Raw genomic sequence first — 20,031 nt, 5'->3', positions numbered from 1 at the left:
AAAAATTATTACTAGACAGAGAAGGTGAACAAAAAACGAGGTAAATAGGCTACCGATTGAATAATATCATAACGATCGTATCTCTGGTTTTGCTCGTCTTTTATATTTGTTTCAAATGTATAAAATATAATCGTATCGATATCGTCCACGATTAAAGCCATCCATCCGCCATCGACGAGGAACGAACGATTATATTTTATCATTTATGCGAATCCTTCTCTTCTCTTCTTTCTCTATTTACGCCCCTCGCCTTGCTTCGTACCGCCGATGATTCACAATTCGATGCACCTGAACAGCTGGAACGTCGCAGATTTTTCCGTACGATAACAAACGTGTTTTTGATGGCCTGCTTTAAGCCGTGACGATCGCCATGACGTGCATCAATTGTCGAATGATGTAGTGCGACGATACTCCTACGCAACTTTTTTTTACGCTGTTTTTTCCTCTATTTTTTCTTCCTGTGTGTTATCACATGATCATAAGATACCTGTATAGAAGATGCAAAGAGTCTGTGAAGAATTTACAGATATTTAAGATTATCATAATGATTAAGCAAAAGCTAAGACGCAAAATATTGCTCAAGATGTAATTATGTAATATTTACTCAATTTCTAGAAGACTGTTTATATCTTGTTGTTATACTTGATATGGAGATAAATATAGTATACTTTATTAAGACCTAGATAAAAGACTTTTTTCTCGTTACTCTTCTCTTACTTAATCACTAAGAGTTATGTAACGTTTATTCGATAATTCTGCTTCTCCTGACCTTTCCACAAATGGTTGTTTATATCTCGACATTCTTGGTACTTTTAATCAAATTTTAATAACAGTACTTTACTCGTCAGAAGTAAATAAAAAAGCTCTACGTAGAAGCAAGGATTTACTTACATTTCCTTTCTCGAATCTCAGTTAGCAATGTTGTTCCTCTTGAAAGATTTTCCAAGTTTCCAAGACAATTTCCACGCTGGTAACATTGTATATATTTCAAGCATCGTGAACCACAGGAACTTGTTGAGGCAATATTGAAGAAAGCAAAGGAATGAAGAAATTGTAGGAACTATGAGAGGCTACTCCTTCTTTCACACCTTATTTTCTCTTCGTTTAGGGGGAAAAACACAAATGAACGTAACGGTTGGTTTCATATACGTTTCAGATATCTGCTACTATCGCATGGAGGAGAATCCTGAAAAGAAGGAAGCGAGGAAGAATCAACTTTTGAACGAAACAATACCATTTTACTTGACTAAATTCGACCAGATTATTGGCAAAAATAAAGGATATATCATTCCTTCTACCGTAAGATTTTTTATCCAAATTTAATGTTAAAATTTTTAGTCTTTGTGCAAACTGGGCCATGTTGTCCATAAAAAATTATTGAAACTTTGTTGCGACAAGACAGCTTTAATTGTTGAGAGCAGAGTGTATCTTTAAAATTCACTCCTGTTAGTTTATGTACAAATGAATTTGCCAAGATTTTCAGCTTTTAGATAATTATTCATGTATCTTCCTCATCAAGTTTGATAAAAATTATTACTATCGTAATCAAAGCAAAGATTAAGATATGTAAGATCATTTCTCTGGATATGACACTCTTGTTTAATGAGTGATAAATGATACCATTCGAAATATCATATTTATATAATATATAATGATACTTATAAGTGTAATCACGTAAGTACAGATATCTGAATTTTTCTCACTGTCACTGACATAGATACGTATTATCGTTCCTTAGATTACTTGACCAGTTTATTTCTTTCATCATTGTGTTATTATATAATAATAATAAATAGTCACATTAAATTAATTTAGTATGATTATGATGTTTAATAATACGTGTTTCATTGCAAAATATTTAGCGATTGAAGGGCTCATAGGAAACATGAAAGTGAAAGAATACTAGAATCTAGAGTTTACGATTTCAATTTCTTTAACGAGATATTTATCATATTACACAATTCCGGTAAATGTATTTGTAATTATATCGCCGAAGAATTGTATTTAATTAAGCTATGAAGTTATGGAATCGTGAGAAGGATTATTTTTATAGAACTGTCTAATTTCCATTCGACATTGATTGATTACTCTTTTTTACATAATACCAGTTTTGTCATTTTTAATTAACAAATACCTCCAAAGGTTGAAGTTTCTAAAATTATCCATTAAATTCTGACAATAAAATAAAAATCCAAATTCTTCCTAAAAAGCTAGTGATCTGTAGTTAAGAGTTCGATTTTTCACATTTTTCAAGGTAAATTAAAAAAATTGTTTAATAGAGGAGGTACAAAGTAAATGTATACAAACCTTTTTTCAGACGACATGGGCGGACTTCGTATTTGCAGCGGCCCTTGAAAATTACGAGTATATGTTTGGGGCACCAGCTTTGGATAAATATCCAGCTCTTTGAGCATTGAAGAAAAGGATTCATAGAATACCGGCCATTTCTGATTGGCTGATTAGGCGCCCATTCACAAACAGCTAAAAAGCTAAAAACGTGTGGAAAAAAGATGACCAGTACACCAGTATATATATATGTACGCTGGCATCGCTATGTTGGTAAATGTTCGATGTTATACGTGTCGTAAAATGTAACAGTTCTATTTAAAAAAAAAATTTCGTTTCTATGAGTACGTTAAAAGTTTAACTATAAAAAGTCTCATCTGAGCTGTGTTCCTTTATGGAAGGTATTATTGTGTTTGAAAGAACACAATATATAATAAATGTATGTATGTTGTATAATAAATGTATGTTCTTTCGAAAAAAGTTCGAAAATTTTCTTTCTTTTATTCGTACTTAACTTTTTAATAAAATGCACGATTAATTCTTGTGTCTCGTTTAACCAGCTTTTGGTCTATCGTTATTTCGAATTATTTGAACATCGTGTGAATTTACTATTTAATTTTACAATATCATTTACTATATAATTTTACAATTATAATTTTACAATATCAATAATTTACAATAAGTGAGGGAAAAATCATTGAATGTTATATCTAGATGTCTATATACTATTTTAAACAATACTTAACTCGAGATACTCGTTTCGTCCCTTCATGATACTTACTGGCAATACCCAGTACAAATATGATGTTCTTTGAAAATAAAAAATGGATTTGAAAACGTTAATGCACGTAAATTAAATTTGGTTTGGACATATATGACACAATTTGTATGGACAATGAAGAGTACGAATCTACGAATTTCGAGGTAAAAGTATTGATATATGTATCGATATTTCTGGTCGTTACAATATCTCTAATCAATACAAAGTTCTAACTGAATGTTAGAATGTTAAACGTTAAAACGTTTAAAACGTTAAAATGTGTATCGAATCATTGTAATTCCAAAGATGTCAATTGATGTAATGTAATAATAAAGTATAAAGTATAATAAAGTATAAAGTATAATAAAGTGTAAAGTATAATTTCGTCTGTGGTATAATCTTTCTATTCCATTTTGTTACGTCGCACCGCGAGCAATATGGCAACCAGATGTCACCGTATACTCGCAGCGTATCCTCCATAGTTTCAAGTACCTTCCATAAATCTCATAGATGTCCTAGAAAAGGTCCTTCAAACCAAACAAACGTCTGTTTCCGAAGAATTTCTAAAGACTATTGTCTACCCCGACTGGACAAGGGAAAGTTAATTTTTCTCACGTATGCTCCAACTTTCCTCCCACTAACCACTTTCTCTCGAGGGCGGTTAAGACCCTTCGTTAACCAATTAACAACGAAGCCACTTCCTTCACTCTCCTAACTAAAATCGTCACCAACAAATCCGATGGTCCCGTGCGCTAGACACACCCATCCTTAGCTTTCCTCCGAAACAGCATCGTCTCCCAAGACAGTTCTGATTTCACATCCTTCGAACGGTCAATATCCTTCCACCGGATAGGACACACCCACAGATCAGTCACTCATTCATCTCGTACATATTCTCAACGCAGTTCGCTGTGGAGTGCCGAAGCGTGCAGACGTGTCTCTAGTGCCCAGCGTAGTTCGAAAACAACACGTGTCGCCCAAACGTCGAAAGAGAACACAGCTAAGTGCCCCTTACCCCCTAGGGAGAAGAAAATCCCACGCACCTAACCCCAACACGAATACTAGCCTCACAGCCTCACGACTAGTTGTTCTTTCCGAATTAACTAGCTCGATGATGGCCCAGCAACCGCGACCAGGCTCTCCGGAGCAGACTCGCAGCTACCCCGAGCTACCCCCCCCCCGTGGCAGAAGTGTAGCAGAACTCTCCGCACTAACGACGCTAACACTACAAAGAAGAGGAAAATAGAACCAGCAACGCAAATAAACACACAACAGGTTCGCCGTATTGGAATCCTCAAACGACGCCATGGAAATCGTAGAACCGCCATCAAACCAACACTCACAGAGAATTCCCCCTCCCCCACCAATTTTTGTGGACGACGTCATTGACATACAGACAATGACCAAGTCCCTAGAGAGAGATACCAGCAAGGAGGAATATAACCTTAAGATAAGCAACAACAAGGTGAAAATACTACCGACAAACCCAGAAGCTTACAGAAAACTCACCAAGACACTCAGGACCCTGAACGCCAACTTCCACACCTACCAACTTAAACAGGAAAGGCCTTTCCGGGTGGTCCTACGAAACATACACCACTCAGCAGATATAGACGAACTAAAATACGAACTCTCAAAACTCGGCCACGAAGTCGTCAACGTAAGTAATATAAGGCATAGAGTCTCGAAAGACCCGTTATCCTTATTCTTCCTAGACATTAAACAAAAACCGAACAATAAGGAAATATATAACATCAGTCGCCTAATGAACGCGATAGTAAAGATCGAACCACCGCTCGTGAAAAAAGAAATAGTGCAGTGCAAAAGGTGCCAAAGGTACGGTCATACGCAGAAATACTGCAACCATACTTTCCGCTGCGTTAAATGCGCAGGCTCTCACTCCACTGACCAGTGCGCCAAATCACCGGAAACCCCAGCGAAATGCATCCACTGCCAAGGGGACCACCCTGCCAACTACAAAGGCTGCCCAGCATATAAAACACTATACACGAACAGGTACCCTAAGCCCAGAGCAAAAGAGGTATCCAACCAAACACCCAGCCCGCCGAAATTCACGACTACCCCAATCCCCCTCAACCAACCAAACGCACAGTCCTACCAAATTCATCTCCACCTCAACCTCCTTTGCCCAAGCAGTACAAGGCATCCAAAATAACCCGAACAGCCAAAGGAACCTTCCCCAAAACAGTGACCCCAACCCACCAAACACAGACAACTCCTCAAGGCTTGAAAAGCTAATAGAGAAACAATCGGAGCAAATAAATCACTTGCTATCGCTACCAACACTCATCGTGGAAAAATTAGCACGCCCCGACTCAAAATAAAACCAAGGCGCATAGCACTCTGGAACGCCAACGGTCTAGCGCAACACAAACTTGAACTAGAACTCTTCTTAAAACACCAGCAAATCGGCGTAATGCTCGTATCGGAAACCCACTTCACCGACAAGAGCTACCTGAAAATAAGTGGTTACAAATTCTACCATACCCAACACCCCAGCGGAAAGGCCCACGGTGGCACCGGAATAATAATCAAAGCAAGTATTAAGCACTACGAACTCCCATCATTCCAGAAGGACTACCTCCAAGCAACAAACGTAGCAATAGAAGACTGTCATGGCTCAATCACCACCTCAGCAGTATACTGCCCTCCCAGACACTCCATCGCCAAAGAGGACTTTGATAACTTCCTGGACACCCTGGGCAACAGATTCATAGTTGGAGGAGACTATAACGCCAAGCACATCCAATGGGGCAGCAGACTGGTTACAGCAAGAAGCAAAAACCTCTTAAACAGCATAACAAACAACAACCTCAACTACCTCACCACATACGAACCCACATACTGGCCCACTGACACCAACAAAATACCAGATCAACTCCTCGGCTGATCTCTCCTCCGATCATTCTCCCGTGATAGCAACAGTCAGTTCAACAATCATCGAGAATACACCTAATGGCACCATTCACAACCAACACACCAACTGGCAGCTCTTCAGAGAAGTCTTTACACACTCAACCTCAGCCTTCACCCCACTAAAAACAAAGGAAGATATCGAAGCAGCCACGGAATACTTAAACACGAGCATAATAAACGCAATCCGCCTCTCCACACCGACAAAGCCATCTAACAGCAAACAAGAATATCCCCAATACATACTAAAAAAAATAGCAGAAAAACGTAGACTAAGAAGAGTATGGCAGACCCATAGAACACCGGAGGGCAAACTTAACAACGCAACTAGGAAGCTATCCAGAACTTTAAGAAACTATAGAAACGACTGTTTCCATAAATACCTCGCCAGCTTATCCCCCACAGCCGACGCCAACTACTCACTATGGAAGGCCTCCAGGAAACTCACACGCCCCCCCACAAATAATCCCACCTATCCGCCGTCCGCAAGGTGGATGGGCGCGAAGCCCTATAGAAAAAGCCGACCTGTTTGCTAAACACTTGCCAAAAGTATTCAAACCCCATTCCCCCCGAGCCGCCGCGGACGTTACTGAATACCTGCACACCCCCTTCCAAATGTCCCCCCCTATCGAACCCTTCTCCTCTGCTGAGACTATAGAAACAATCAGTCGCCTAAACCCCAAGAAAGCAGCAGGACACGACCTAATAGGCAATAGAGCAATCAAGGAACTTCCCACAAAGGGATAGCACTCATCACATCGATTTTTAATGCTATCCTTCGCCTGGAACACTATCCTAAGGCTTGGAAAATCTCATTGATTACCCTCATCCCTAAACCCGGTAAACCGATATACGAAACCTGCTCCTATCGCCCAATCAGTCTTTTACCTACCCTGTCCAAACTATTCGAGAAGATGCTCACGAACCGACTCCTTCCAATCCTAGAGAACTTGAAAACACTCCCAGATCACCAATTCGGCTTCCGAAAACATCATTCTGCAGTAGAGCAAATCCACCGCCTAACTCATACGATCAGCCAAACACTCGAAAAGAAAAAATATTGCTCAGCGGTCTTCCTAGACATCCAACAGGCATTCGATAAAGTATGGCATGAAGGGCTACTATACAAGCTTAAAAAGATCCTACCCCACCCCTACTACTCCATCCTAAAATCTTACCTAACCAATAGGCAATTCATGGTTAAATACCTAGACGCCACTTCCGCAACATTCCCAATCGAAGCCGGCATACCCCAAGGTAGTGTCCTCGGACCCCTACTGTACTCCATCTACACTGCCGACCTACCTATATCAAATGATATAACAATAGCGACATTTGCAGACGACACAGCGCTATTAGCTTCCCACGCTGACCCGGTAATAGCCTCATCCACTCTCCAGCGAAGTCTCGACTCCATGGAAAAGTGGTTTCACAAATGGGGCTTCAAAGTCAGCGAAAAGAAATCCACACATGTAACCTTCACGCTCCGAAAACAAACCTGCCCCCAGGTCACCATCAACAATGCAACAGTTCCTAGCAGGGACACAGTCCGATACCTGGGCATGACCCTGGACAGGAGACTAACGTGGAAGACACACATCTCAGATAAAAGGAAGCAACTAAAGGACAAACTAAAAAAACTCTATTGGCTCACGGGCCGACGCTCCAAACTAAATATACAGAATAAAATTACCCTCTACAAGACCGTAATAAAACCTGTCTGGACCTACGGAATCCAACTATGGGGAACAGCAAGTAACTCCAACATTGAAATACTCCAACGCTTTCAATCGAAAACGCTAAGATCCCTAATTGACGCATCTTGGTATGTAACCAATGAAACAATACACCGCGACCTCAAGATACCCACCGTCAAAGAGGAAATAGCAAAATATAGCAACAGATACAGCAAAAGAATCAACAAACACCGAAACCCCCTAATCACTGGACTACTCGATACGACGGACCAGACTCGCAGGCTGAAGAGGCACTACCCGCTAGATCTAAACGTCAGATTCATTTAATTATCCAAACTAAGCATATGCACTTACTTATAATACTTATAAATTATACCTATCTATAATAGTATTAACTTATTGTAAATAAACAGCCATGTCACTGCGCCACGCCAGAAAAATTACTGAAAATTCTCAACGCGAGAATTGATTGTAATTTCAACAAATAAATAAAAAAAAAAATATTCTCAACGCGAGAATTAATTGTAATTTCAACAAATAAATAAAAAAAAAATCTCGTACATACGCACCAGCGTAACTGCCTTCGTTATAAGTTGTTGGAATAAACGGTGAAATATCACTTACTATACAGTGTCATATTCATTTAACCACCTCTTATCTTAACCGAAACAGGGAAACGACTACTTCGCGGAGTCGATTCACCGAATCGTAGCGAGAATTTACGCCTCTCGCTACTGCGACTGCGTCTCTCCACGAACGGTCGTAACACATTGATCGACAGAAGTACTAAACTCTAATAACATAAATTTATATATTTTCTATTTCCCAGCCACCAGTTTTATAGATTTTTCTATCCTCTGTACTACTTTTATCCCTTTTATTTTTTCTTACATGAGATTATTGTAAATTTAATATCATTTGTTCGCAATATTTGTTATTTATCTTTCCTTGAATTTGAAATTTCGCGCTTCAATGTTGTGTGTTGTTCGACGTTTTATCGAACGATGTTTATCGAACTAGTTTATGAATACATACATAATCATTAAAGAATCTATAAACCTTACTAGTTTGTTTTTACTAAGTTTTGTTACAGAAAACATGTTCTCATAAATTTTCAACTTTAATTTATGGAAATTTATTAACCTTAAACTATAAAATCATTCAATGAGTCTTCCCGGATGTTTTTATGTAGTCATAGTTTCACATATCAGCACAGCTCCACCAATAGGATAAGAGTTACGTGGAAGCAACAGGGGGGAAGAAGAACATATAGAGATCTAAAGGTTATTTTTGTCTCATTCAAGTTTCTGTTAACTGGCTTGGAAATTTCCTGTGCTTGTTTCGACTTTGAAGTCTTAAAAAAAAAATTGTAAGTAAATAGTATATATATAGTATATGTCGGAGATGAAAGAACACCGGAGCCTTTGGAATTTTGGATAATCCCGCAACATTGTAACCTAGAGTCTACTATAGCTGTAATTGAACAATTGTAGTTATTCAACCCGATTGTAATTGTTCGAGAGTCGTGATAATGAGCTTGGGCTCGAGGCGACAGTCAGTCGCCGAACGTAGCCGCGGTCACGGGATGAACGCTTTGCCTAACAAAGGTATGGAGTAATTCTATAGCTCTCCTTAAAAGAAATATTCGTGGCGACACGCGACAGTAAACATTCCAACGGTTTCTGTCCCGTGGCTCGCCACACGCAGACCCTATTCTTCGAGTAAGATGATTGCCAGATGTCGATGCGTCTCCGCAGTACATGTTCGGCTAGCCCGAGGGCCCGTTATAAATCTTAAGGTTTAGTTAACTAAAGTCCTTCAAACAGACAAACAGTCTTTGTCCCAACTACGGGAAGATAGGGGAGACATATTTTTCAACGAGCGGCGTCTCCCACTAGCAACTTTCCCTCGAGGGCGGCTAGCATCTTTTTCTAACCACCGATATGGAGATTGACCAATTAGCAGCACGCCAATTTCCCTTACTTTCTGAACGAAGGCTTTTCTCGACGAATCCGATGATCTCGTATCCTTAGACACACCCCATTATAGTTTTCCTCTGTGGCATCATCGGGACGGGAAAGGCATTCTCGCTCGCGATCTCATCGATCGAAGAGTAACGCCTTCGCGATCAGTGATTATTCTCAGACTTGGACTTTGTGAGTACGTTCTGTTGTCGTCCCGTTGACCGCGGATTCGTTATTGAGCCCGAGAGCATCGTCACTAGCGTCGCGAGTGCCGAACCGCCGTGATCAATTGTTAAGACTGTAATAATTCTATCATTGTAATAAACTACGCCTGTGTGTACCGTATCAATGGCTAATCCTCGAGAAGATTCATTTGACGCCCACAACCCCATTTCCAATGACCATCCGACATATATATATCCTGAATCAAAGTTTCTCTTTATAAATAATAAACCGTTTAAAAACTATATTTTGTATGTTTTTTCCTTATTCATAATTAAATAATAAATATGAAATACTTCTACAGAAAGCCGACATCCTTCAATTAACCGAACAGCAGATGATTTAAAAATTAGTAGTTGAAAGAAATAAATGTTATTACATGTTCATAATTGATCGATAAATTTAAGTATACAATTAGAAAATGTTTCTTCTTTATTGATAACTAAATAATACAGATAAGATACAAGATACTTGTACGAAAAGTCGGCGCGTCGTTCAATTAACGGAACAGCAGAGGATTTGAAAATTAGTAGTTGAAAGAAATAAATGTTATCATATGTTCATAATTGATCGATAAATTTAAGTATGCAATTAGAAAATGTTTCTTAAGTTTGGAAGAATATATAATCATGCTGAATGTTTTGTAGTTACGAAAGTTGTATACAAACATACATTGTACATACGACTAGTAATGGTACTAAATTACTGTTAGAGGGTCTTGGGTGTATAGAACCATATGGTTAAATTAAATGCTAGAGATAACGAATCGTGCGAATGTAATTAATATTTTGAAATGCGTTGTTTGCATTAATTGATAGTTTTCTTATAAACTTTTTTATAAACAATTTCATTGCTATAGAAAAAAGATAAATGCCGGTAATATGTCTATCCTACTTAAATAGAAAGTGCAATATTTTGTTATAATATTTGGCGCAAGTTTATACATTATTACATCCAAAAATAATATTCTTTTTATATCTAAGCTATATTAAAATATAAAGATACAAATAGCTATGCGAGTAGTTAGTAGTTGATGCTTTTTACTTAAATTGTCTTATACTTCATAATTTGTAATAATATAATTCTTGTCATCAATGATTCTTTGTTTTTACTTTGTATATATTATACTTCCAGGAAGATGCCGCTCTATAAATTGACTTACTTCACAGTTACGGCATTGGCAGAACCAATCCGTTCTTCTTCAGCCATGCTAGTATTCCATTTGAAGATGAACGTATCAAAAAGGACGTCTGGCCAGAAATAAAGCCCTGTAAGCTTAAAATTTAAAGAAGTTCTGTTTCTTAAATCTCATCTTTCCTAATTTAACTAAAGTAGCTAAATAAAGTAGAACACAATTATGCAGAGTATAACAGAGATTATTGTTTACTCTCCATTGCTCTATAAGATATGTGGGAGGACAATAGGTATTGTTAAGGAGACAATGCCCTTTGTTTGCTGATAAATTATCAATAAATTAAATTATATCTTTCCAAAACAGATAACAGGAAGCTAGATATTTAAGAAGCATCATAATCTGTTTGTTCGATAGAATCTTTGATTCTATTAGTTGTATGTTTTTAGTGACTCCTTATGGCCAGCTTCCTATGCTCGTAGCTGATAGAAGGAAGGTTGCTCAGTCTACAGCTATTTGCCGTTACTTAGCCAAACAATATGACTTAGCTGGAAAGACTGACTGGGCAAATCTTCATATTGATGCCACTGTTGATACTATTCATGATATTCGTCATAGTGAGTATCCAGTGCTGTTTTGCATAAATCTTATGAGAATCTTGATAACAGAGTGTACATATCTGTTCAGGTATTTATTAGTTGAAATCCGATTTAATATTTGATTTAATCGAACGATACACGTATGTCAACAATACAAGACAAAGCATTAAAAAGGATTGTAATTCTATCTTCAGTATCATTTAAATTTCGCACAACACTGTATTCAAGTTAGTATAACATTAGCGAATAGTATTTAACTGAAAACAAATTTTCAGAAATTGCCGCCTTCCACTATGAGGAGGACGAGAAGGTCAAAGCTGCAAAACGCAAGGCTGCTGAAGAGACGCTGCCGTTCATTTTAGAACGTTTGGACCAGCAAGTGAAGGAAAATGACGGCTACTTCTACGATGGTACTCTCTCTTGGACTGATTTAACATTCGTTGCTCTGCTCGATTATTTGAACTTTATGTACAAATCTGATCTGATCGAGAATTACGAGAATCTGAAGCTGCTGGAGAAAAAGGTCCTCCTTCTGCCCAAGATCAAAAACTGGATTGAGAGACGCCCAGTTAGCGAATTCTAAACTTCACGATTGCTTATGGTTTTATGAGCGTTTAAAGATTACGGTCTTAGTGTGTTGAGAGAATGAAGAACGAATCGTGTTGATGGAAGTTTGTATGGAATATACTGATTGCTTTTAACATTCATTAGTTCCAGTTATTACCGATATTTTTGTCATTTAGTTAGGGTTTTCCCTTTAGATTACGTTGTGATAGAGAACTATTATTTGTGTATTCCTACAGAAACATACGAACTATATAAACTGTTGACACGATGTTATGCTTTTGTATTATAGAGATAATAATAAAACCATCAAACAATCATTAATTATGTTTTTTATTATATTCATTAAGAATTGAAGATTACCTCCTTGGTGATCTTGATAATATCGTATTTTACAAATGTTGAACAAAAAAAAATGTATGATTATTTTATTCAATACGTTATGAAGGTTGCTTTAAAAAAAATACGAGTTACATATTTCTTTGAAAAAAGCATGATTTTTATCGATACAATAATGTTCTTCTGTTATCGCTTTTAAAGCTGAGTACTTCGTTGATTACACGAGAGAACTCGCCTACAGCAAACAAGATACGACCGTGTGTAAAGTAATTAATCTGTTTGCTCGTTGCTAGCTACCCATAAGGCTTGCGTAAAAAAAAATATGCATTTCAGTTCAGGCGGAGAATTATGTAGGAAGTCATTTTGTCGATCAATAACTTAGTTAATAAAAGATCAAATTTTCATGTACATAAATGTAAGTAACGTTCAAGTATTAATCATTACATACAATTTTTGTATAATTCGATATCTTGGTCACCTACATCTTACAAATGATATATAGATAATATTTATGAGATACATTGGAGCTATCTTTTAGTTAACGCCATTTTTTCTTGTTTTCTCTGTACTTTTACTATTCTTCCAAAAATATCAAAGGATCGATGACTTCAAATTAAACTAGAATTGCTTCGGTATATTGTCAATCAATGGCTATTTGTATTCACATCTATATCAAAGGAAAACCGATTGCATAATTAATTATCCTTGCAACTCCGCAATCTGAAACTATGTGTGATCGACCTTGAAGATGACAAATCTCAATGTTTGAAGTAGTACAAAAAGATGATAATTTAATTTCGCTTTATCAAACTGTACAAAATTTGTATACACATACAGAAAAAAAAACGGAGTTCAAACATTAATCAACATGAATTATCGGTTATTATTGCTGAGTAATTATTAGGATTAGAGTTTTGGAGTATCGATCGTATCGAGTTTTAACTATCGGTTTCCGCAATTTATTGTTTTTCTAAATTATGTCTAAATGGTATCAGTTTTTGAATATTTTATAGTTTACACTCCAACATACTGACGTAAGCTATCGAAAATAATTGTAAATTATGCAATATCATTTTTTTTATATTTCATAATCTAAATTTTAATCTATTTTTGTATTTAACATCCTTTTTTTATTGTTCTTGTACGTTCTTCAAAAAATCTTAATTTTTTTGGATAAAATCTTGTGTGAATTTACAAAGATATGATTCTTCGTTTAATTTTTTTCCCTTATTGTCTTTACATATTTGGAGTTTAAACGCGTTATAAGTACGTTTTTTTTAACATGATTACGTAGAATTCTTATTCTGAATAAATTATTTGCTTCCGCTTCATAACTGTTTCTAAATTACAGTGCATTTAATCTTGAAATGCACAGTAACATTTTATACTTTTTACGTTCTAAGGAATTTTCAGGATCGGTTAAAAATTAAATTACAGTAATGGTAATACTCAATATTAATGTCAGACGTGGATACTTCACTGTTTTGTATAATAATTTGTTATCTTGGCATCGATCAAGGTATTTAATATACAAAGCGTACAGATTAATAAAAATTTTAATTAATCCTTCTTCTATAGTATTCACCGTTCTTTTCGAGCTCGTACCATTTCAAATAGACTTTCGAATAGATTTCAAAGATTTGTCTGTTCAAATAAAACGCGATCTTTTTTATTTCCCTATCAGTCGTCCCGTTACTGTTCCGTCGTTTCCAACAGATTGCAGATTCGTTTAAAAAACATTTGTAACGAAAAACAAACCCACTCGCAGAAATGTTATTCAATATCGCATTTATAACTTTCATGGACATCCTCCTCTCATTGCTATCATTGTAAACAGATTGAAACTTCGTTTGCAAACACTCGCGATTAAAAAAAAAAGAAGAATTAATCTTAAACAATTTTATCTTGTGTTCCATTTATAATTTTCATAATTGTCTTCCCGACGTTGTATCATTTTAAATGGCTTTTTCTATCCATCTATGTTGCAGCGAGATCAACGGTCCTAATTACTAAATTGCACGATGTGTTCATACAAATTCACTTTTTATGAACGCGATGAAACGAAATGAAACCTAAGTAGAGATTTGTTTTCTTATCAAGTATAACGAGTTTTATACTTTGGATAGATTGCCTCGTTGTGAGAAGGTCTTAATCGTTTATAATTGCGATTAAGTAATTGCAATAAGTCATATTTTTAAGAAACGTTCTCACATGCTGTCACACACTCTAATTAGAAAAGGATCATGAAACATTCGGTTTATGATATTATTTGTTTGTAAATCTTCCTGCTTCCGGAAGCTTTTTTAAATATGAAAATATTTATATACAAAATTAAATATTTTTTTCAATATCAACACTTCTTGCGTTTATGTTGTCCTAGTCAGAATTATATTATTTCGTGTATCCTGTATCAATCGTGTATCAAGCCTGAGGCCCTCGTCACTAGTGTCACTATCGACAATAAAGGTACCCCACCCGCGACCGGACGATGGAGAACTCCAACACGGAATCGCAATCTCCCGCGAGCCCTGCCCGGGAGGGCGCCTCGAGCTCGGACTCGGAATGTGACTCGAGCTCGGCCTGCTCATGAGGGACCACCCCCTGAAAAACAGCGCACTGTATTCTGCCCTAAACCGTGCCCTAGGGGGTCCGGCAGCGTATTGGCTTACGCAGATAATGAACGGCGACGAGCTCACCTGGCCAGATTTTAAGGAACAATTCGCCGCGCACTTCGGTGGCCAAGAAGTAGCAGCTGCGTCGCTAATCAAGGTAGCGGAGGAACTACCGCGGGACGGCGAAACACCAGGAGCGTACGGAAATCGTATCATCACCCTCCTGGGGTCGAAGTGACGAAATTCAACCAGGGAAGAGGTACTCGTCGCCACCGCCCTCCATCTGCTGGGCTCGCGCGATGAACGTTTTAAACGACTAGCGCTCACGAGTGACATCACGTCGGTGAAACAATTCCAAAGAGAAATGAAGCCCTTCCTATGCACGGAGTGGCCAACGCCCCCGCCGTGGAGGTCATTAGCGAGCTCCGGAAAAAAAACGAGGCTGGTCACCCGCCCCCTGGACCAAGTGTGGCCACTGCGGTATTTACGGACATCCGACATTCGAATGCCGCAAGAGGGCGAAGTGGGAACCGAAGAAGGATCCTCGACGCCCGGAGGAAAGCCGACCGGCTGCACCACCAAAAGCGTTGTGCTTTCACTGCCACATGCCGGGACACATCGCGTCTCGCTGTCCATCGCGGCGAGAAGAAAAACATTGCCCCGAGAACGAGCGCCGGGTCGATGCCTGCGTGGTGGAAGCCTCGACGGGTAGACTATGCCAGCAGGCCACACACGAGGACGTGTAAGTGTCAGGATGGCCGAGTCGGGGAGGAAAGGACGCCGGGGCCCCTCTAGAACTTCAGGACAACACCCTAACCTTGCAACCTAGACCCTAATATAGCCATAACGAAACAATCGCAAGTCCAAACCGATAGCAATCGTACGTCGATCGGAGGATCGTGTGTACTGAGACACTCGACCGGAGTCATGTTTCGGTGGCGTCGTTGGGATGACGAGCAGTCTTGCTAGAGAGCTGATCGGTGAAGGAAGTCGAGTGCCTTACGAGCAGGGAGTGGTGCACGTGTGAGTTAGAGCAAGGGAACCTGTCCTCCCGTTGGTCACGGATTCGTTATCAAGCCTGAGGCCCTCGTCACTAGTACGCTCCCAATATTTTCTATTTGAGAAAACATACTTGTTGCTATTGCAACTACAAATATTTTTACAGTCGACGCTTTTGCCGTGAATCATTGGCTAACATGTAAAATCGAGAAAACACATGGTTTATTGTGATGGAAATGTGGAAAACCGCAAAACCGATATAGAAGGGAAAATAAAGGAAAGGAAGATAGATAAGTAGAAGCTTGGGGTCAAGTTTAATTCACTGAAACCGAGCTGCTTGTATTATCACAAAACAAAATTGCCAGTACGTCATTTCCGTACTCTCGTCCTCGCGAAAATGGTTTTGCTCGTTAAGAAAAAACGAAGAGACAGGGAAGAGAGGGAAAAGCAAACGGAGAGCGCTTTTAAAAAGCTGGCGAACCGTGTGTTACCACAACGAGATACGCGGTGCTATTTGTCGCTTTAAATTGTGTCGCAACTCGTTTTTCAGATCTTTGCCAGGGACGCGTTAAAACACGCTGCAAATATATTTCTGGCTTTTCTGGGGTTTAACTGAAATATGACAAATAACGTTGTAAAACATATGTACTTATGACTTACAGAGTAATTGAGTGTACAAAATATATAGTATACAAAATAGCCAGCGATTTAGGGCTTTAAAAGATCAAAAGGAAAGAAAAGAAAAGAAAAGAAGAAAGATAATATGTTGTGATAGTCTAAGTCGATCTAAGAAAGTAGATAAAGGGAGGGAGGGGCAAAGCTAGTTAATCTGGAAAGAATCCAAGCGTCAATTTCAAGCATTTACAGAGAATCACTATTGAAAGTTCAAAGGCCGACTAGTGAGCTTCATCCTATCTCATTTTTTAATCAGGCGATGGATCGACGAATCGTATTGATTTCGAGGATTATTATAGTTCTGTGGGGATTTTAAAGCGTGGTTTGTCTAATCTTGTCTCGTTAGCTACAGACTCTTTGGCGAGCAGCCTGAAACTTGATCCAGTTTCGAGAAAATGAAAAATTCGTCTCTTCTCTTTGCTTCCCTGTTCCTTCTTTCCTCCTTTTTCCCTTTTTACATCGCGTTAAGACCCGTTAAATAATATTGACTGCCGTGGACGCTGGCTGAGAAGTGCACTTTATAACCAGCTTTAAAATCACTGACGTCGATGAGGACAAAGGTAAGTTAGAGGGTCATTTATCTGAGCTGGTGTTATTCCGCTGTACAAACTATTTCCGGCCAGTACCTTTTATGTACTTTCGCTTCCGCTAACAAGCAACGCGCCATGTCCATCACTGTTCTATTATACCTTTCCGCTGTCCCGTTTAATTCATGTACGTATGTTGGGCAACTATTTATTCTTATACCTTTATCCCTAGCAAATTTATAAATTCGATTATTTAAATATTCTTTACCATTATCGCATCTTAATATTTTTAACCTCTTGCCCGTTAAATTTTCGGCTTCATTTACGAACTGTACGAAAGAATCAAAGACCTCATCTTTTGATTTTATGCAATAGATCCTAGCTATTTTACTATAATCATCGATAAATGAAATGAAATATTTTTCTCCATTGAATCCGGTAGTCTTAAAGGGACCACATACGTCCGTATGAATAATTTCCATTATTTCCCTAGCCTTAGTTCGATTATTTTTGAAAGGTAAGTTATGCATTTTGCTTTCTATACACACCCCACATTTCAAAAGTTCCTTTTCAAATTCATTCGGTATGCCAGTCACTAGCTGCTCTTTACCCAAAATCTCTAAATATTTAAAATTTACGTGTCCTAGCATCCTATGCCATCTTTCCTTTTTACTCATACCACTACGTTCGGCGCTGTTTACTAAGTGCTTCTTCCCTTTCAATATACTTTTTATTCTATATGTCCCATTCTCTTTGAACGCTACAACTGTAAGTATATTATCCTCATCTATTACTTTCGCAATATTTCCTTTGGAAATAACCGTATTCTTATTGTCTGTTAATTTACATAAACTAATCAAATTTGCGGACATTTCTTTCGCGTAAAATACTTTCCTCATATTTATTTTATTTTGTTTTCCGAATGCTTCAAAATAACTTATAACATTCCCAACTTTTGTCGCTATTATCGATCTATCATCGCCTAAATATATATTTACCGGTTCTTTTAGGTCGATAGATTTATCGAAATACTTTATATTATTAATTATGTGATCGGTACAACCGCTATCTAATAGCCACACTATTTCGTTCTTACTTATTTCATTCGTCTCACTGCTGTTTGCTGCGTGCGCTGTTGCTGTCCATATGCCTGCTCTTGAGTTTCCATGCTCGCCCGTGCCGGTTCTTCATTGACGATGAAAGTTTCCACGTCCTCTGCTCGTATTGCCTTTGTTCCCTCTTCCTCTGTTTCGACCACGTGTTGGCCCATGCCAATAACCGTTACTGCTTCCCGCTTGGACGCCATTTTGATACTCTCTCGCAAAGTGTCCTAATCTTCCACATCTGAAGCATCCTTCCTTTTTTGCAGAAAAGGCGTTGGTTTGCCTTTCTCCTCGATTGGATTTATTTTTCTTCTCTGCTATATCCATTTTATTTTTCACATACGCTACCGTTTGATTCTCTTCTTTCAATGCGTCTATTATGTCCGCTATGTAGCTGTATTCTTCGGGTAACGTATTCAGCATGTAATTCAGCTTTTCCCTCTCACTTACTTGTGCGCCCGCACTTTTTAATTCATTTATTAATTTTTCGCAATCGTTAAAGAATGATGCTGAATCACTGTAGTTCTCCAGTCTTATGTTTTCCAATCTCCTTCTGCATACGATCTGCAGTGCCGTCGACTCTTTCAAGTACATTTCATCGAACCTTTTTATTGTATCATACGCCGTTTTTCCTTCCCTAACATACTCCAATTGTCTGTTCGATATTGCACTATAAATTATATTTATCGCCTTCAAATCCTTTTTGTCCCAGTCTTCATCGTCTCTTTCGTTTCTTCATTCTAGTTGTAACAACCTCGCATTCCTTATATTTGAGAAACATCGTGATTCTTTGCTTCCACATTCCATAATCCTCACCATCGAATATAGGTATCATGATTTCTGATCTCTCCATTTTAATTGATTCTTCTTTTTTTTTTTCTCTTCTTACTCAAGCGTTCCTACGTGCTCGAAGTATATTTTGTTCCTCTGAAAGTTTTTTTTTCTTTACTGAAAACTCACTCGCAAGATCGGAACCACGCACTAAATATCTTGCAAAACTAGTAACCACGCTCTGCTACCATGTTAAGGAAATTCGAGGATTTGGGAATACAAATAATTGACTATATTTCCCACACAACAGTTATACATCTATATTACACTCTGAAGAACGTCTTGCACGCACGCTTGTCGCCAACCGACTATCCTAGATTCTTCTAACATCTGGCAACAGCCTTTTGTCTCCACTAAGACCTTGACGCCCTCTGGCCCTTACACACACACTCTCATGTACAGTGTAAATGTATCACTTCCCTAACACAATTATCCCGCGTTAGGTTCAATCAGGTTAGTCCTACGCGAAATTGATCCAACCATGCGAAAACGAGTGTATTCTGATTTCTGTTGCAGATACTTCTGGCTTGTGCATTTCTTTTCGCTTTTCGTCGCTACTTACGACTCTTACGACTTACGTCTTACGACTAGGAACATGTATTGCAGTTTGAAACTTTACATGAGAATGATGATGATTGCGGTCTGTATACCGCCAGCATTTCTTTTCATCCTTCCATTACAGACTGGTAAGTTGATACTGATTAATTATGCCATCGAAATCCTATATAATGGCTACAAAAAATATTTGCATCATTATTCTCGTTTACTAATGAATCGCTGTTTTAAT

General features: G+C 38.2%; 1 protein-coding gene, 1 long non-coding RNA gene and 1 pseudogene across 2 annotated transcripts; 2 read left to right on the top strand and 1 right to left on the bottom strand.

Annotated features, from left to right (window-relative positions):
• Window positions 1-476: 476 nt before the first annotated feature.
• On the bottom strand, window positions 477-2,388 carry LOC117237915. Its single transcript, XR_004494078.1, has 4 exons — window positions 2,308-2,388; window positions 892-1,186; window positions 605-809; window positions 477-509 (listed from the first exon to the last, which is right to left on the bottom strand). It is a non-coding gene; the product is annotated as an uncharacterized LOC117237915 (long non-coding RNA).
• Window positions 1,059-2,603, top strand: LOC117237914 (glutathione S-transferase-like). Its single transcript, XM_033502355.1, has 2 exons — window positions 1,059-1,299; window positions 2,318-2,603. The coding sequence occupies exons 1-2, from the start codon at window positions 1,063-1,065 to the stop codon at window positions 2,408-2,410; spliced, it is 330 nt and encodes a 109-aa protein (XP_033358246.1). The 5' UTR covers window positions 1,059-1,062; the 3' UTR covers window positions 2,411-2,603.
• A 6,361-nt stretch (window positions 2,604-8,964) lies between these two features.
• LOC117237913 lies at window positions 8,965-12,430 on the top strand (annotated as a pseudogene).
• Window positions 12,431-20,031: the final 7,601 nt, after the last annotated feature.

Source organism: Bombus vosnesenskii, unplaced genomic scaffold, assembly GCF_011952255.1.
Source record: "Bombus vosnesenskii isolate JDL3184/JDL3185 unplaced genomic scaffold, Bvos_JDL3184-5_v1.1 scf7180000013405, whole genome shotgun sequence".
NCBI lineage: Eukaryota > Metazoa > Arthropoda > Insecta > Hymenoptera > Apidae > Bombus > Bombus vosnesenskii.
This window is presented reverse-complemented; position numbering and strand designations above follow the sequence as displayed.